The following is an 18,393-nucleotide window of genomic DNA, read 5'->3' on the forward strand; positions in this document are numbered from 1 at the left end:
AAAGTAGGTAAGAAAACAGCAGTTGCGATACATAATTTGTATTCTTTGATGGATGGGGCTGGAGTCTGCACGCCCCCCAGGAAATCTCTTCTCTCTCTGATAGTATTTGTCAACCTTATCTGAAAGTGTATGAAGACTCTACTAACATTGGAACTGTGTTTAACCATGATGAAGGACAAAGCAGTGAAGGGATTCTGTTTTAAACGGTGGCCCTTCATACCATATCTGGACATACAGTAAAAGCTATAAGGTATGATTTAGAGTTAACTGGCAATGGAAACTGAAAGATAATAAAATAACTCATGAACACATGTACTACAACAGCAATGACAGGTTTCTCGTCATTACATTAAACATTCGAAAAAATAAACTCCTGAATGCATTATTGATGCACTTTCTTTTCAATCACAATCCTCTCCTGATAGAAATATCTATTTTTATTTTTATTTTTTTCCTGGAAAAGAAAAAGAATACTTTTTTTTTGTAAATGATAAAACATTACAGAAATGGAATTAATATTATTACAGAGTTTTATTTAAAGTCAAAGACGTAGTAGGCCTCGAGGGAGGAGCTTTGGTGTGAGACCATCCTCAGATGTTTTAGAGCTGGATAGTAGCAGAGAACTTTTAAAGGCATGGCAACAGAATTATGCTCAAAAGAACAAAAAAAAAAAAAATTATTTTAAAATAAAAATAATTAACACTGAAATTTCCATCTGGCCGTCGTCTCTTTCCCTATGTTGATGTGTTTGTTTGTTGTTTGTCTGTCGGTCTGTTGTTGTTGTGATGTGGTTCTAATCCCACAATAACACATGAGTGGCAGCTTCCTCTATACAGCCCTGAGGACTGCATCCCCTCCCTCCACACAAAAAAAGCTCTAAAAAGGATTCCTTTCCTCTTATTTTCTCTTTGTGCCCCATTTAATTCACTGTTCAATCACATTGGCTATACTTCCATTGCACTGGAATCATTGATCAGGGAAGAGAGAGGAAAGGAAGCCTTTGGGTTTGTTGGGACAGCGCTCACCGTATGTGTCGACACAGCGTCAATAACATCTCTGCCTGGACCTGACCTCTAACCTCTGTTACTGAACCCTCTGTCTGACCCCCTCTCCCTTGGACTCTCTGCACAGTCATGTGACCCAGGACGTTATTGATTAAACCCTGCACCGCTACTGCTCATTGCTTCAAAGTTTCATGCAAAAGTTATGCCGCTGACTGTTGTCCTACTGGGTCACAGACTGTGTTTGCAGACTCATTACAAATCCCGATAACAAGAAAAGCACTGGATTTAGCCCTTCTTCAAGTTCAACTATAGATTTTTGAATACCAAATGAATTATTGATTTTCGAACGCAATGTCCGTTTCAGTGGTCTCCAAGGGTCTGTGTTATATGCTATTGTTTTTTAAGTACACATTTTGCTGTATAGGCTACTACACAAATGACCACCTGGTCCCTCGAGTAAGGCAACTAACAGCCCATAATAGCATTTACAAAATAATGCAATCCTCTCGTTTTTTTTAGGTGGCCATAGCTGAATGGGTAGAGAGGCTGCCTGGGGATTGGGGAACAACAGAAGGTCTCAGATATGATACCCAGCCCTGCCTATGTGTCAAGGTGTCCATGAGCAAGACACACAGGCCCTATCTTGTGCCACCCCTAAACGCCTTATCCCTAAACTTATTTGCCATTTTTTACTATTCTATTTTGAAAAAACATTTTAAAATTGTTCAACTAGCCGATCTACATCGACACGTTGTGAGCCTGTAGATCGGCTATTTGAACTATTTTAAACCGCTACCATTAGTTAATCCCTCCGTCGCGTCCTGCCAGGGTTTTATCGCGCGTGACACTTACTTTGAAGTCCAAATATCCGTAATCGCATTTTACTATGAAACCATTCCGTGTGTGTTGACGAAGCTGGTGCTTGTTCTCTCGGTCGGTGGTGGAAAAAGTGGACCGCGAGTATCACAGCGCCTGCTACAGGCCGTTGAAAACGCTTGTCTGGGACAAAGCGTCCTCTGCAATGTCGCTTCTGTGAGATAAAGCCGTCTGAAAACAGAGCCGGCAATGTAAGTGGATGCGCGCGCATTTTCAAAATGGCCGCGCCCATTGGGTCAGAAGCATAACAAAGCTAACGGACGGTAGATTTCGATACGATCGTATTAAAACATGCATTAATGAATACATCGCTGTTAAAACGGCTTTTCCGTTTGTGGCAGGCTACAAGATTCTACGTGTTAAAATTCCTATGTTCCTGGCGGGCAAACGATTAAAAGGTTTTCAAAATAGTAAAAAAAAGAAAAAGGCAAATAAGTTAAGCATAAGGGCTCAGGTTAAGATGTGGCGCAAGATATAATAATAATAATAAAAAAAATAATAAAAAAAAAAATAATAATACAACTTTATTTGTATAGCACCTTTCATGACATGAAATGCAGCTCAAAGTGCTTTACAGAGATATAGCCCTTAATTCTTTCAGCACCATTTTGCCGTAGATCTAGGTCAATTGAAGCCTATTTTTTTATACTACGCTTACCGCCATTGCCGTTGATTAATGGCAATTGCGCTATTAAAGTGCATTAGATCGATCAAGCCATAATGCTACTTACGTTAGCATCGGGTAGCTAGCTGTTGCTGTCACAAGACTCGCCTGTATCTCCTATTCCTTGTCCCAGATGGCTTTTTTGGTCAAAACAGCGTTTCTTTGATGGCACAGAGCCGGCGATGTGGAGCCCTCCAGTGCAACGGCATAGACCCATATTGTAAACAACAGTTGAACGGGACCTGTTCAACTTCCTAGGATAATACTACTTCCGGTAATCTGGAAATGTGGCTTTTCAAAATAAGAGCTCGACTGGGAAAAATGCTGGCGTGAATTAGATCCTAATTTTTCAATAAATGCTAGCGGGCTACGTGTTAACCCCTAACTGCTCCCCCTCAAGTGCTCAATGATGACCACCTGAGCGGAAACTGAAATTCTCCTGTGGGACTGATATATGGTCTACTGTACATTATCAATCAGTGCCCTGTAAGAAAGATGAATATATTGGGGGGTTGGGGGGGAGGCACTGCCTCCTCTCTATTAGCCTCGGTCCCAGCCTTACTCATCTACAAAGAGAAAAGCCTGGTCACAACCAAAGGCAGAGACGATATCGGCGGAAGTGTCGGTCCGGAACATCCGACAGATGTATTTCCCCCGGATACAATATTTTTCCGACCAATCGCAACACTTTTATTAACTGATTTGTAAAGCATCAACGTAATTTCCTTGAGCGGTACTTCCGCCAAAATCCCACAACTTCCGCCCCCAAACAATGATAGTGTCTACAGCGTATATGTCTTGCCCAGCATGCTTCTCTATGCAGTCTGGGTTGCTGGTTTGAATCTTGGCATAGCTCTCTCGATCGGCCGGCCATAGCGTAGTGTGAAGAGAGGTTGTCTCACTGGTAAACAAAAGGTCACCGGGTCGGCCTCCACTGTGTCAGTGTTGCTGGGCAAGACACACTTTATCCCAAATTCTCCTCGCTGAGTGCTCACTGCTCATCATGACCACCTGGGAAGCCATCAGTGAAGCCATTAGTGAAGCTGAAACAGAATTTCCCCCACAGGACTACTAAACCCCCCCCCCTACACACGCAGGCACGCACACGCGAGCGCGCACACACACACACACACACACACACACACACACACACACACACACACACACACACACACACACACGTTTAGAAGAAAGCATACATCGGGACATAGAATGCAGGTCTGAAATAACAGCTCTATCGTTATTAATCTCAGCATGAAAAACTCTCAAAGGATATAGGAAAATATCTTTGGTTCATAAGAACATCCATCTCTAGATGAATTACTCCATTACACCACTTTTTTTTTTTCTTTCTTTTTTTCCCTTTTTTTTACAATTTGTTTTACCTGGTGCTAAATTTGCCAATTGCCTAAACTGTAATCCTGGGCGCTACTCTCCCTCTGCCAACCTGGGGAGGGGCCCGAACTGAGCTCATGCTTCCTTCAATGCAACACACACAGCGTAAGTAACAAAAGTAACATCCCCGGTTGCGGTAAAACGTAGGAAAATCCTGATGTGAATTTACGGCAAATGAATTAATCCTGGCGGCCAAAGGGTTAAATAATTCATTTTTTTCGTTTGCACAGTTGAATCTAATTCCACCATTTTTAACACTTGGCAGATTCCTCTTCAGCCCATGGGACTGTATTGCCCCAAAGCTCCCCCAAAGTTTTCTTCACGATACATTTTTTTTAGCTTTTTGTTTAGCTTTTTCCCATGTGAAAAACAAAGGCAGTTCCATCTCAGGAACAGCTTAATTAGTCTCTTAAACTTCTACATCACACTCTAGTCTACAGGACCAACATGGGAGTTTTGAACATGTTGACTGAATGAATGAATAATACCTTTTGTTTTCTCCTAGCTGAGAGGGAAAAGACCCGGCGGGGTGTTTTCCAACAACTGTTCAGTGCAGATAGTGGACATGTTTCAGCCTTCATTGTCACATCTTTATTGTTGCATCAAGATAAGCGAACAGAGAAAGCAAAGGCACCTGCACAGGAAACCTGGGCAGTCAGGGTAATTACACCCTGGTTTCTGCAGTCCTACCTTGGGATTGTCACCAGGCTCTTATGCACACTGCAATTAACCCAACATATGCCCATTACACATTCATCCAAAGGACCGTCACCTTACGTTTAGATATTTTTAACATTGGTGCCGCCGGTGGGATTGGAAACCCTCCGCGCCACTACCAAAATCATACATGGGGAAACTGGCGGCCCGCAGGTTAATAGCCGAGTTCTGATATATTATTGAATTCACCAAACATGCAAACATGGCCACCTTAATGGCGCTTATATTACTTTAATCTAAATTAGTAGTATAACTAAATGCATTTGAAATTAAATACAAAATATACTTTTCAGGATTCCAATTAAAAAAAGAGCAAAAACAAACTCAGGATTCCAATTCAAAAGTATCAAAAATACCTGATCTACAAGCTCAAAACGCGTCTTGAGCTTGTAGATCGGTAGTCTCTCAAGACAGATTGTTGAAAAGAGTGCGCTGTTTTTCCTTTGTTTTGCCAATGCGTAGTGGAAATTGTACCTGTCTCTGGAGAATTAGCAACAGTAATTTAACACAACTTTGTTGAAACAATGTCTTTTGCACGTCTCAGCTTTTGGAAGGTGCGTTGGTGAAATAGAAGATGTGTAGAATAAAATAGAATGACCCGCACACCGTCTACACTTGCACAATAAATTATAATACAAGTTTTGTGCAAGTATAGACTGTGTGCGGGTCATTCTAGTTTATTCCACACTGCATCTTTGTTAAATTACTGGATTCTAAGGCAATACTCACTCAGCCATGTTACAATGAAGAAATACACATACATATACTGTATAATGTATACAGGTTACATCATTACTGTTGTAACATGGCATGGAACTGCTACAGTCCCATTATTTAGACAGATGTCAAACAGTTTAAAAGACTTGTGTTACGACTAGACTCAGAGACAGCAACTTGATTGACCTACCGAGGCTACCGGTATAACTCAAGTAAATTATTTAACAAATAAGAAGAAAAATAAATAACAAAAGCTGATATTATTGCAGACTCGGAGTGTGCGGTGGTGAATGTTAGTGGATGCAATATGATGTATGGGTTTGATAGACAAAAAAACAAGAGATGTGCACAGTGCTGAGAGAGAGAGAGAGAGAGAGAGAGAGAGAGAGAGAGAGATGACTGAGCTTAGAGATTACGGCTCTATTGTTGTCCATGCTAAACCCCTTATCCCTAAACATCTTTGCCTTTTTTTTACTATTTTGAAAAAACTTTTTTGAATAGTTCAACTAGCCGATCTACATCGACACTTTGTGAGCTTGTAGATTGGCTATTGAACTATTCAAAAATGTTTTTAAAAATAGTAAAAAAAAAGGCAAAGAAGTTTAGGGATAAGGGGTTTAGCATGAAAAAAAATAGAGCCTGTGTGCTACTGTATGGGAGGCACCGGCCCCAAGTTAGGCCTATTCCCAGTGACAATTAAGCCAGTGGTTCTCAAAGAGGGTTCCGGGGACCCCTGGGGGTCGTTTAGGGGGTTCCAGGGAGTCCCCAACTGAATTATTTAATAATTACTTAACATTAAAATAGGTTTAACCACTTCTCGTACGGGGGTCCCTGGGACAAACTATTTTCAGGTGGGGATCCGTGGCCAGTCACAAATTAATTTGGGGGTCCTTGACAGGAAAAGGTTTGAGAACCACAGTGCTGACGATCCCTGCCTCCTACGGTATCCGGAGAACTCGCCAGTTTACCAACTCGCCGCGATTTAGTGCATTTTAGTTTTACTTCACCTTCATTTAAATTGCATTGAATTGAGAGAGAGAGAGAGAGAGAGAGAGAGAGAGAGAGAGAGAGAGAGAGAGAGAGAGAGAGAGAGAGAGAGAGAGAGAGAGAGAGAGAGAGAGAGAGAGAGAGAGAGAGAGAGAGAGAGAGAGAGAGAGAGAGAGAGAGAGAGGATAGTTGTTTCGAGTAAACACTAGAGAAAGTAGGAATGCTAAAAGTCTAAACACCAAAGTACCAAAACGATGTAATTCATTAGTAAACATATCCTGAAATGGTAGGTCTACTTATCATTGGTGTTCACATACTCACCTTTTTATCATCACCTATAGCTGACCATTTAATTGCACAAAATAATTAAATCACTTTGGAAATGAACTATAACATCTGTGAGTTTGACATACTACACTGATGAAGACAGCATAACGATGGGAAGAGTTTTCGCCGCTGCGACTTGGTAAACTGGCGAGTTCTCTGGCATCCCCTCCTACCTGCTAATACAGTGGTTTTCAACCCTTTTCATATCTGGGCCCATTCTTTATTCTGCATTTGAGCCACAGACCTCCATTTGATGTGGTACCATTAGGTTGATCAAAAATAACAATTCTTCTTTTACATTCTCTCTAATTGTGTAGACTTCTTGTAAGTGCAGATGTTTAACAATATTTTAACTCTTCAGAGTGTAAAATGAAACCAAATGGACCCGTATGGCAGATGTTTAAGAATAATTGAACTCTTCAGAATGTAAAATGAAACCATTTGATTTCATCTTACACTCTCAAGAGTTAATTAAAGATCTAATAAGGGTCCATTTGGTTGCCAACTCTCCATCATTTTAGCTTGGGACGTGGAATCCCTTCAAGGACCACTGGTGGTCCCCGGACCACTGGTTGAGAACCACTGTGCTAATAGACAGAACAGAACAGGAAAGCAAACAAGAACAAACACACTGTGTGTTTGTGCAGGTGAGATCTGAGGGCATGTCACAACTCCGTAAATGGGAAGTGTGTTTGATAGAAGGGGCAAGTGTTTTTGTAGCATCTTCGTGTTAGCAATTAGAGTTAGCAGTTGATTTGTTCTGTCATTACTAGTCCCGCTATTATTGAGGAACAGAGGGACCAGGCAGCTCACTCAGGTGGGGCTACATCACTTTAGATTTTGTGTTATTTCATTTTGAATTCATTTTACTTTCCTACAATATTCTTTCTAAACCAGTGACTGTGATGCTAAACCTTTGGGCATGATGGTATTGCAAGTGGGACCCCAACTAATTGGCAAAACATTATTTGAATGATAATATAACATTAATATTATAACAACTTTGAAAAATGAGTTTTCATTGTTGTAGCCTACCGATAAATATAGGATCTTAATGTTGGTTCCATTGATCCAAGCCAGAACACGAATAAACATGGACTGAAAATACACGCGGCCGACCCAATCTGTCCACTTAAATGGTCAGATGGGTGGGCCACAAACACATTCAAGATTTCCAAGTGGGCCCTGATGCTAAACCACTTTCTTGTTTTTGTACTAATCCGCCGCCTCTTCCGCCCCACACAACTTCCCTTACACGTGTATCCTCCCCTTGCTCCGCCCCCACCCAGACTCAGACAGTCTCTCCAGCCCCACCCGCCACAGTCTCAGCCTATCGGACGGATCAGAGGACCAACTGGACCGCCTCCAGCAGGTGGAGTTAGCTAGGACCACGCCCATGTCCCACTGGAGGGCGGGCACTGTGCAGGCCTGGCTGGAGGTCGTCATGGCCATGCCCATGTACATTCGCACCTGCTCTGAGAATGTCAAGAGTGGAAAGGTAAATGACGTCAAAAACCAATATGGCATAGGTCACTGTTTCCCATACAGTGGGTCGGTACTTTATTTTTTGTTTCCTACACTTTGTTTTCAATTATTTCAAAACATTTTCAAAAAACATTAGGCCTACCAAAAGTCAGTCTTCAGTAATTTCATGAAGAAATTAAAAAAAATCTAAGAAACAAATGTTTGAAAATAGCCGATCTACAAGCTCACAACGTAGTGCGAAGCAACGCGTTGTGAGCTTGTAGATCTGCTATTTTTTGGGGGGCAAACATCTAATTTCTCTTTTGGGTCACGGGCTAAAAAGTTTGGGAACCACTGGCTTAGGTTCTCAAAGTCTGTTTCGGGGGGACCTCCAGGGGGACCGTAAAAATATTAAATTAATTAAATCAAAATTTGCTGTTAAAATGAACACTGGTGTAAGTTGACTGGGAAGGTTGGAACAGTTGTTTTTGTTGGTGTTCCCACTGTGCAGGTGTTGTTGGGTCTGACAGACGAGGATCTGGAGCTGGGTTTAGGGGTGAGCAGCTCCATGCACAGGAGGAAGCTACGCCTGGCCATCGAGGACTACCGAGACGCAGAGAAAGGCCGAGGGTGAGGGGGAGGGAGGGAAAGACACTTATTATAAAGCACTTCAGATATAGTTGACCGGGGTCCCCCAGGGCTCTGTACTAGGCCCTAGTCTACAGTACACCAGTGGTTCTCAACCTTTTCTGGATCAGGGCACAAAAGCTGGGAAGTGGTCAGATTATTTGAATGGTCAATCAATCGATTGTGTTCCACCATGGATCAGTAGAACCAATGAAGTATAGTACTATCACCTTTTAAATATGTAATGTTTGTTACATTTACCGTTTAGATTGGCGTCCAAAGACTAAGTGGTTTGGTCTTACAGTTACAGAACCCAGAACACTTCACCATTTATTTATTTATTCTTTCTTTCTTTCTTTCTTTATTTGGGTGGGGCACATACTATTGAGGCCCACCAGTTGTGACCCGGCCGGCCGGCCCACAGGTTGAGAACCACTACACATGAGTGAAGTGACATTAGCCTACTTTTAGAGTTTTGATTGATTGATTGAAATATTTATTAACAGTTTGCAGAATTACAGTACATTTCAAGCACAAACTCAATACAAAGACTGTTAACTGTGAGTAGACAACCCAATTAAGCATTACACTTGTTTACAAGAGGGTCCACCTTGTTCAATTCATCAAAACATTTAGAGATGTACAAATAGACACTTCTATATATAGTCAAAGAACAGAACAGGAATTCATCAGGAGTAACCTACTTTTACTTTTGGTAAAGTATAGTCTACATTTTGATGCCAATGCTTTTCTACTTTTACTCAAGTACATTTTGAATTCCTTACTTGTAACAGAGTATTTATACTTTTACCTGTTACCTGTTACCTATCCACTTCATACTTTTACTTAGGTAAAAAGATTGAGTACTTTTTCCACCACTGCGAAATGACAAGTATTATCATACTGAAGCTCAGTGGAGTGGGCGGGGTCTATGCTGGGTTAGGGACAAAGGGCGTTACCAGAAAAGACACAAGTGATTGTGTTCAGCCAATAAATGAAGCTCAGCCGACTACTTGCTTTTTCCCCATGATGCAAAGCGCTAAAGAAACTAATTTTGTTTAAACCATAGAGTATATAAATGTAGGTTTAAACCTGTTATTGTATATCGCGTTTCGTTGTAGTATTTAAACGCAGAATTCGATGTATTTACTCTCAGTAGAGTGCATGTCGTTCTTTTTTTCTTTCGTAGAACGTGACAGTAGGTGCTATGTCAATACATGGCTCGGGTTCCAGTTGCGCTTCTCTGTAGTACACTCTAGTTTCTCTTCAGAGCGCATAAATCTTTCGCCTTTTACTAAAGATTTCCGTGGAGAGGAACATTATGAGTATCAACTAATTTTTTGATGCTCTGCCTCTTGCCGGGCGGGGCTTCCTCATTTGTAAAATAAAAATAATGTTGTGTAGGCTAAAAACGTAAAGTGGTCAAACATTTAGTCAAACCATAAGAAAGAGCAAAAGCAAAACAAACAACCCATCTGCTATTTTCGCCATATTCTATTCTGTGTGGAACAGAGTAAAACAAAAACAATGTCATGCGTCAATTTGGGCGGGGGTCCCTGTTCAATAGAGGGTATGCGCGTGACATCATTGAGTGGCAAAAATCTACTTTCTGGCCTTGACACAAGTTGACAGCCCATGCATTCAAACAGAAAAAGTCCTATCTAATTGCATTCAATGACTTTAAACAATGTTAAACTCACTTTGCCTGTCGCTTTGCCACTCGATTTGCCATTCAATTTATGCATGCGCATAGTTACCCTTCATGATTATTTTGGGTCACGGTCTGAAAGGGTTGAGATCCGCGGCCATATACATATAACATGGTGGTGGTCTGAGAGCGCCCTCTCCTGGCCATAGGTTACAATAGTAGCATACATTTGGGTCAAATTAAATACATGCACTTGTCATGAATTGCTCTATACAGAAGAGCATAAAGTGCTCTTGAATCTCGTTGCTGTCGGGTGGAAACTGTGTCGCGCTGCGACACATTCTGAGCTTTTAGATCTGCTATCTTTTTAGTGTACAGTAATGTAGGCTATCCAAATGATGTCCATTTGGTTACACGTGTACCCAGAGTTAACTGAACAGCGAGGGGAATGTGAATCCCTACTCCCCTTCAAAACCGCTCTCAAAGAGCACTTACAGGTAACAGGTGGCTGCAATTCGAAACTGGCCCCAGTAAAAAGTCAAAGTTCCCCCCTTTACTGTACATATTATTTATTTTTGATTTATAACCGTTTATATAATGTTTTTGCATAGTAGGCTACTCTATATTTGTATGTCATTAAATGTTCAGATGAATTGAATATGAAGGACCCCAATGGAAACAAGCCACAGTGCTTTCTTGGCTTAAATCGTTTTAGCAGATTTAACTGTACTTTCCTGTGCATTTCTTTTAGTATTCAATCAATAAAAGTAATTGTGCGATGACTAAAACGTTAAATCAGTGGTTTTCAACCATTTTGATACCAGGGCCCACTATTTATTCAGTATTTGAGCCACGGACCACCATTTGATGACATTTAGCCTCTCAATTTTGTCTTTGTCCACAATTCCATGCTGTATTTAGGAGAGATAACAGGCAAACGTTGACCAAAATAACAATTCTTCTTCATTCTCTAATTGTGTAGACTTCTTGTAAATTAAGTATTTCAGATTAAATTCAGATATTTAACAATAATGTAACTCTTGAGAGCGTAAAATGAAACCAAATGCTATTTGGTTTCATTTTACGCTCTCAAGAGTTAAAGATCTATAAGGGTCCACTTGGTTACCAACTCTCCATCATTTAGCTGGGGGACCACCTGGAACCCTCTCAAGGACCACTGGTGGTCCCCGGACCACTGGTTGAGAAGCACTGTGTTAAATCATTCAGTCCGGTGTCTCTGTCTGCAGTCTGTCCAAGGCGTCGGACATGGACCACCACTGGGTGGCCAAGGCGTGGCTCAGCGACGTGGGCCTGCCTCAGTACTCGCAGGCCTTCCACACGCACCTGGTGGACGGACGCATGCTGAACTCGCTGACCCGCCGCGACCTGGAGCGTCACCTCAACGTCACCAAGAAGTTCCACCAGGCCAGCCTGCTGCTCGGCATCGAGCTGCTGCACTCGCTCAGCTTCGACAAGGAGGTACGCACGCTTTCAGTCGTCACTCCTTTTCTTCTGTTCGAGGAGGACCCCCTCGCCCCTCGTTTGATAGCCCTATGCATTATTAGGCCAGTGATTCTCAAACTTGTTCTTGTTAATAATAATCATGTATTTGGCTGCGGACCCTCATTTAAAAGGTTTTTGTGTAAAAATGTATCTCAGTCAGGACAACTCATGAATGGATGAAATATATATTTATTGAATATAAAATGAGCAATATATTTATTATGGTTTGGCGATGAATTGGATCTGCTTTTTAGGTACTCTGTCTCTGATCAAACACATCAGTCCCAACCATAGGGACTCCGAATCCCCCGTACCTAAACAGCAGATCCAAAATGACAGGTGGTACAGTAGCTGGGATGGAGGAGGGTGAGCAGCTAAAGTTTAAGCAGACAGCAGCACCAGTGTGCAGCAACAAGGATGAGCAGTGCAAACTTCCAATTTAAATAGCCGGTATGAAGATGGAATGAGTGTGTGATTGGATGAAGTGAATCATGAGAATGAGAATGTGATGCTGAGGCGGCCCAGTGAACGGCCGGCAGCAACTGCACTGAGTTTCCTGACTGAACTTGCTTTGCGCATGTCTGTGAAAGGCGCAACGCTCATATAAGGTTGGACCCCAAGACTGTGTGTGTGTGTGTGCGTGTGTGTGTGTGTGTGTGTGTGTGTGTGTGTGTGTGTGTGTGTGTGTGTGTGTGTGTGTGTGTGTGTGTGTGTGTGTGTGTGTGTGTGTGTGTGTGTGTGTGTGTGTGTGTGTGTGTGTGTGTGTGTGTGTGTGTGTGTACTGTATAGGACTGGCGTGTACACATGCCTACGTAACAACAGTGTGTGTTTCCTCTAGGCTCTGCAGGCTCGCAGGACGCAGTGTGAGCACCAGCATGTTGACCCACTGGTGTGGACCTCTCACCGCGTCATCAGATGGGTCAGAGACATTGACCTCAAGGTGAGGAAAACCACACCAACGACATCTCATTATTATGCTGCTCTGAGCACTCGTCAAGCATGTTTGAGAACCAAAGCACCAGGATTGCATTCCATTGTGATATTACAACATCCTTGATCCACAACAGAAGAATTTTAGCAGCAAACATTGATGTCTGTGTTTCTGTTATAGCGCCAATACAAATAATCTCTAAACCTGTATGAGAGTAATTACGTCTTGTCCCTCCACCCCACCTGTCTAGGAGTTTGCCGACGGTCTCCAGAACAGTGGTGTTCATGGGGCTGTCATGGTTCTGGACCCCTCCTTTAACACCGACGCCATGGCGGTAGCACTGGGAATACCCAACAGCAAGCACATGATTCGCCGGCACCTCATCGAGGAGATGAAAAGTCTGATTGGCCCTGCCAGGTGAGAAATGAAAGAGGGGGAAGAGAGACAGAGAGAGAGAGACAGAGAGAGACAGAGAGACAGACTGAGAGAGTCACAGACAAAAAGAGACAAGGAGAAAGAAGAGTGTGATTCTTGAGGGTGAGAAAGTCACACATATGTCTAAATTTAACAGTGAGAGAAAGAGATCTGTAAAGGGTGCATTGTGCATTTTTACAATGGTGATATTAAGCCATTGAGTGGGACTGGGAGCAGATCATGTGATCCTGTCATGGGATAATGTCCATGTCCTTGACTCTGCAGCTGACTTCAATGGTAACTTTAACTTACATTTTTTTTTAAACAATATATTTATTGACATTCTTTTTCATTTATAAAAAACATTACAGTTATAGCTCTTTTGTTAAATAAAATGCCCAGAAAAAACAAACATAACAGATACAATACAAATACAATACAACAATACAATACAATACAATACAATACAATACAATACAATACAATACAATACAATACAATACAATACAATACAATACAATACAATACAATACAATACAACACAATACAAATACAATGACAACAAATAAATAAAAAATACAATCATAACAAACAACTCAACAATAAAAAACAAAAACAAATAAAAACAGATATGGTCCCCATTTTCCTCCCCACATTACTGTGGATTATCTAATACCGGTCCTAATGGATTGCTGTTCATAAAATGCATGAACTGTCCCCATATTTCTTGAAAGTCATCAGATTTCCCTTTAATGGCTAAAGTCAATTTTTCTAGTGCAAGACAATTTGACAATTCTTTGTACCATTGCTTGATGTCTGGTTTGTCTGGGTTTTTCCAAAAGAGTGCAATTGTATGTTTAGCCTGTAGAAGAGAATAAGTAATCATACTCTTCTTTTTACTATTAATTCTTAAATTATTAGGAAATATACCCAAGATACACAGTTGTGGACAAATAGGAATATCCTCTGAGATTATCTGAGATAATATACCAAGTACTTCTTTCCAAAACTTCATGATCTCTGGGCATTGCCATAAACAGTGAAATAATGTACCCTTCTCCACGTTGCACTTTACACATTGGTCTGGTATATTAGGATCAAAACGATTGAGTAGAGAAGGAGTAATATACGTTCGCATCAACCATTTGTATTGTAGTAACTTGTATCTGGTATTGATCGTCTGTGTTTGGGCTTTGTAGCAAGCCCTCTCCCAATGTTCAACACTTATTTCTACATTTAGATCGTTACACCAGGCCAATCTTCTACCCTCAGAGGATTCCCCAGACAACCTCACAAACATATCATAAACCAGAGATACTTGACCACGACCATCAGAATAACTTACAATAATCTTTTCTAAGACTGATAGAGATGGCAGCTGGATTGAGTTATCTTGGGTACTTGAAATAAAACTTCTTATCTGTAGGTACTTAAAAAAATGATTTGATGGAATATCATATTTTCTGCGAAGTCCTTCAAAAGACATCAGTACATCCTTTTCATACAGATCAGAGATCTTGGCAATCCCCTTATCTGCCCATGATTTAAATCCCCCATCCTGACTCCCAGGTTTAAAGTTCTGGTTACCCCACAAAGGAGAAAAACGTGAAAGTTTAGTATCTGAACCAAGGTACTTTTGTGCTTTAAACCAGACTTCAATCGTGTTCTTAACAAAGGGGTTCTTTGTCTTTTTTTGTAATTTTTTAAGGGAGTATAAATAAAGGTTCAAAGGCAGGGAAGATGTTGTGTTACGCTCTATTTGCACCCAAGATATGCATGTTCTATCAGTAAACCAGAACATTGCTGCTCTTATCTGAGCTGCCATATAATACCAGTAGAGATTGGGAAGTTTTAACCCCCCTCTCTCATATGGCAAGAAGAGTAGTGAAATCGTAATCTGGATTTCTTTTCTTTCCAAATAAAGTTAGTAAAGACTTTTTTCATATTAGCAAAAAACGAGGGAGGTGGTTGTAGGGGTAGTGACTGGAATAAATACAAGAATTTGGGTAAAATATTCATTTAAATTATGTTAATGCGGCCAATCAATGATAAGGGAAGTAGTGTCCATCTGTTAATTGATTCTGTAACAACTTTAACTTAACTTAATTTACATTCTGCAGAGAAAAATGGCAACAATACGTATAGCACAGGATATGTAGGCCTACAGGATAAATATTTGCATGCGTCTTTATTCTTTCATGGAGAACCCTCCTGGGTGAGACAATTAGACCCCACCGTGCACATGAAACATAACTTTTTCTTTCTACAATATGTGACATTACTGTGGTCTTTGTTTTGTTCTAAATACCATATGAAACCCAATTGTCCACCCTCCCATCCACAGGGCTAATGCCAAGCAGGACTATGAAAGGGTAGGTCTGGGCACACCACCGACACTGCTACGACAGAGCTCTTTGGGAAGACCCCCGAACTCTACTGGCCGACACACAGATGATGAAGCCTCTCTGAGAAGGAGGGCTGTCAAGGTGGGCAACAGTGATAACCTTAAAGAACCACTTCACCACTTTTCAACCTATCTTCATATAATAGGTCCTCACTAATAATCGTGAAAAAATGGCGCAATTTTTTCGATGGGGAATACAAGCTAATAAAACTGCAGGCTTTCTAGTCCTGAAAAGTTGCAATGCGAAAATGGAAGCCATCGTTCTCACGATAATAAAAATCTAAATATTTTTGTAAAAGAATCTCGTTTAAAAAGAAATCTGCCTCATGATGATGTCACTGGAAGACGGTTTCTAAACTGCCCACAGCCGTCCTATGAGACACAGACTGAGTAGAAAAAAATCATGACATTTTTTCATGATTATTAGTGAGGACCTATTATATGAAGATAGGTTGAAAAGTGGTGAAGTGGTCCTTTAAAGAGCCAAAGAATGTTTGTAGGCTTTGTTCTGGTATTGTTGGTGGTGATGGTGTATGTACTGTACAGTACAAAACAGGATACTTGAGGCATTCAGCTTAATCTAGGTCGGAGGTCAAAAGTCAGGTCAAAGGTCAAACTTTTGCCCAGGCGGTGGCGTAACCGTCTGGGCACCCGACTGGTAATCCAGTCGCAGTGTGCCGCGGGTTCGACTCCCGAGCCCGACACGGCCTTTACTGCATGTCTTCCCCCATCTCTCTCCCGTTTCCTGTCAGCCTACTGTCTGTCCCTTCAAAAAACAATAAAAGGCGTAATGCTTTGCTGCACATTTTACTTAATAATTATTGTAGTCTGTATATTAATAGGCCTAAGGAGACAAAAAGGGTCCAAAGGGTCCTTTTTACAGAGAAACTTACAAGTGCAAGATTGGTCTTGTGAGTCTGAGTGTTGACTGTATTTGAGTCCAAAATGAGTGTACTGTAACTTCTCTTTCACATACTATAGCCTCCTGTAGGGTTCAGCCCCAAAGGCAGAAGTTCGCGGGACCTGAGTTGCCATGGTAGCTACAGTTCCCTACCCCGGGAGGTTCGAGAGGAGGCTCCGGCCAGTACAGAAGGAAGTCCGATCCGTGGCTACACCAGTATTGAGGTCACTAATGTGTAAAGTTACGAGAATGGGACAAACCTCTGACATCGGCTTCATGGCAGGGAAACCCCACTGTTACATCATGGACATTTGATGCCCATGGACACACAGGATGTTTATTTTTCTAAAAGCTGAAACGCCAGACAGAATGCACTTTTTATGGGAAATGGTTTGGATTATTTCCTTTTTAATGTTTTTTGGTCTAATAAAAACGTACAATTCATCAGGGAGCAAATGGTATGTGGGGCAGCCGTGGCTTAGTACTGTGGTAGAGAGGCTGTGTGGTCATCAGAAGGTATTGGATCGCCCCCAGCTCGCCCAGCAGTGTTGGAAAGTAACTAAAGTAACGTATTACTTAAAGTTTCCATTAACTAGTAATATAACTAATTACTTTAATGAATTACTAATTAATTTGAACAATAATATTACTAATATGTTACTACTTTCCAAAAGTAACTTGTTACTATTGTCTTGTTTACTATTTTCTCAAGCCTTGGTGGTTTGAGTGTTTATTAATGGTAGACTGGGTTGGGATGGAGGTGCTTTGCAGGCTGCTGATCTGCTCTAGACTCTAGAGCGGATACGGAAACGATGCACACTGTGAATTATCGGATGCAGAAGGACGGGTCCAAAACCGTCCAGAAACAACCTGGCTAGTGTGACACTTTTGGGGACAAAAGAATACTGGGGGCTAGAAAAAAAGTAAAGTAATAAGTAAGTAGTTACTTTTGGCAGAGAGTAATATGTAAAGTAATAATATTAGTTATTTTAAGTAACTGTAATAGGTAATATATTACAGTTTTTGAGTAACTTTTCCAACACTGTCGCTATACACTATGTGTCAAAGTGTCTCTGAGGAAGACACTTTAGTCCCTAACAGCTCCCTCCCAAGTGCTCATTTTGACCATCTGAGCAGCCATCAGCTGTGTGTTCCCCCACGAGATTAATAAAGGTCTACCTTTTATTTGACTATTTGAAGGACACCCATTTTTACCGATAAGACTCGAGAGATGGAGGAACGGTGGAGTTAAATGTATTTTCTTTTATGTATTTTTTCTTTTTTTATGATGGGTCTTTGTAAACCAGCAAGTGACTCTCAGTGGTTCTTAATAATATCAGTCTGTTTCTCTGAGGAAACGTAAAAGACTAGCACAGACTGAGTGTATGTACAGGGTACTTGATGATTCAGCTTCGACTAACAGGACAAAAGAATATACACAAAAAAATAGTTTTATAACCTGTTTCATGTAGTACTTTTTAAATAACTGCTGTATGTGATGCCTTGTGATCCTTGTCGAGGACGTTGGAGACAAACAAAAAACTTGAACTAAAACTTTAATAATTTAGTGTACGTTTGATAGTCATTTTTCAGCTTGCACATTTAACACTGTTGTGTCTAAACAAAGTTTGCACCCTCTTCTAACATTTGATAATGTATCATAAATATGACAAATATTGTCTGAATATCGATAAATGATGCCATCAAAGATCACAGCAAAGTTGTGCTTCTCCCGTAGAAGCTCAAAGACAAACAAAAGATGATCGAGAGCAGAAAAGCAAATATGCAATAGATCGTGATCCTCAGAGAGTGAA

General features: G+C 41.0%; 1 protein-coding gene across 3 annotated transcripts; it reads left to right on the forward strand.

The window, feature by feature from the left end:
• The first annotated feature begins 8,048 nt into the window (after window positions 1-8,048).
• LOC306934804 (kazrin-A-like) lies at window positions 8,049-18,393 on the forward strand. Of its 3 annotated transcripts, none has more exons than XM_079517596.1 (6): window positions 8,049-8,185; window positions 11,674-11,905; window positions 12,768-12,869; window positions 13,111-13,277; window positions 15,619-15,760; window positions 16,660-18,393. In XM_079517596.1, exons 1-6 carry the CDS (start codon window positions 8,169-8,171, stop codon window positions 16,816-16,818), a joined length of 819 nt encoding a protein of 272 aa, XP_079373722.1. In that variant the 5' UTR covers window positions 8,049-8,168; the 3' UTR covers window positions 16,819-18,393. The 3 variants fall into 3 exon arrangements, with proteins under 3 accessions (XP_079373722.1, XP_079373724.1, XP_079373723.1); XM_079517598.1 differs by lacking the exon at window positions 8,049-8,185 and adding an exon at window positions 9,811-9,858; XM_079517597.1 differs by lacking the exon at window positions 8,049-8,185 and adding an exon at window positions 10,817-10,923.

The sequence above is a fragment of the Electrona antarctica genome (assembly GCF_951216825.1).
Source record: "Electrona antarctica genome assembly, chromosome: 2".
NCBI classification, from domain to species: domain Eukaryota; kingdom Metazoa; phylum Chordata; class Actinopteri; order Myctophiformes; family Myctophidae; genus Electrona; species Electrona antarctica.

What these genes read in the sequence shown, in the direction of transcription:
- LOC306934804 (XM_079517596.1), top strand. An exon ending in CGCTCAGCTTCGACAAGGAG is followed by an intron (nt 11,906 to 12,767) that starts GTACGCACGCTT and finishes TGTTTCCTCTAG; the next exon opens with GCTCTGCAGGCTCGCAGGAC. An exon ending in AGTCTGATTGGCCCTGCCAG is followed by an intron (nt 13,278 to 15,618) that starts GTGAGAAATGAA and finishes TCCCATCCACAG; the next exon opens with GGCTAATGCCAAGCAGGACT.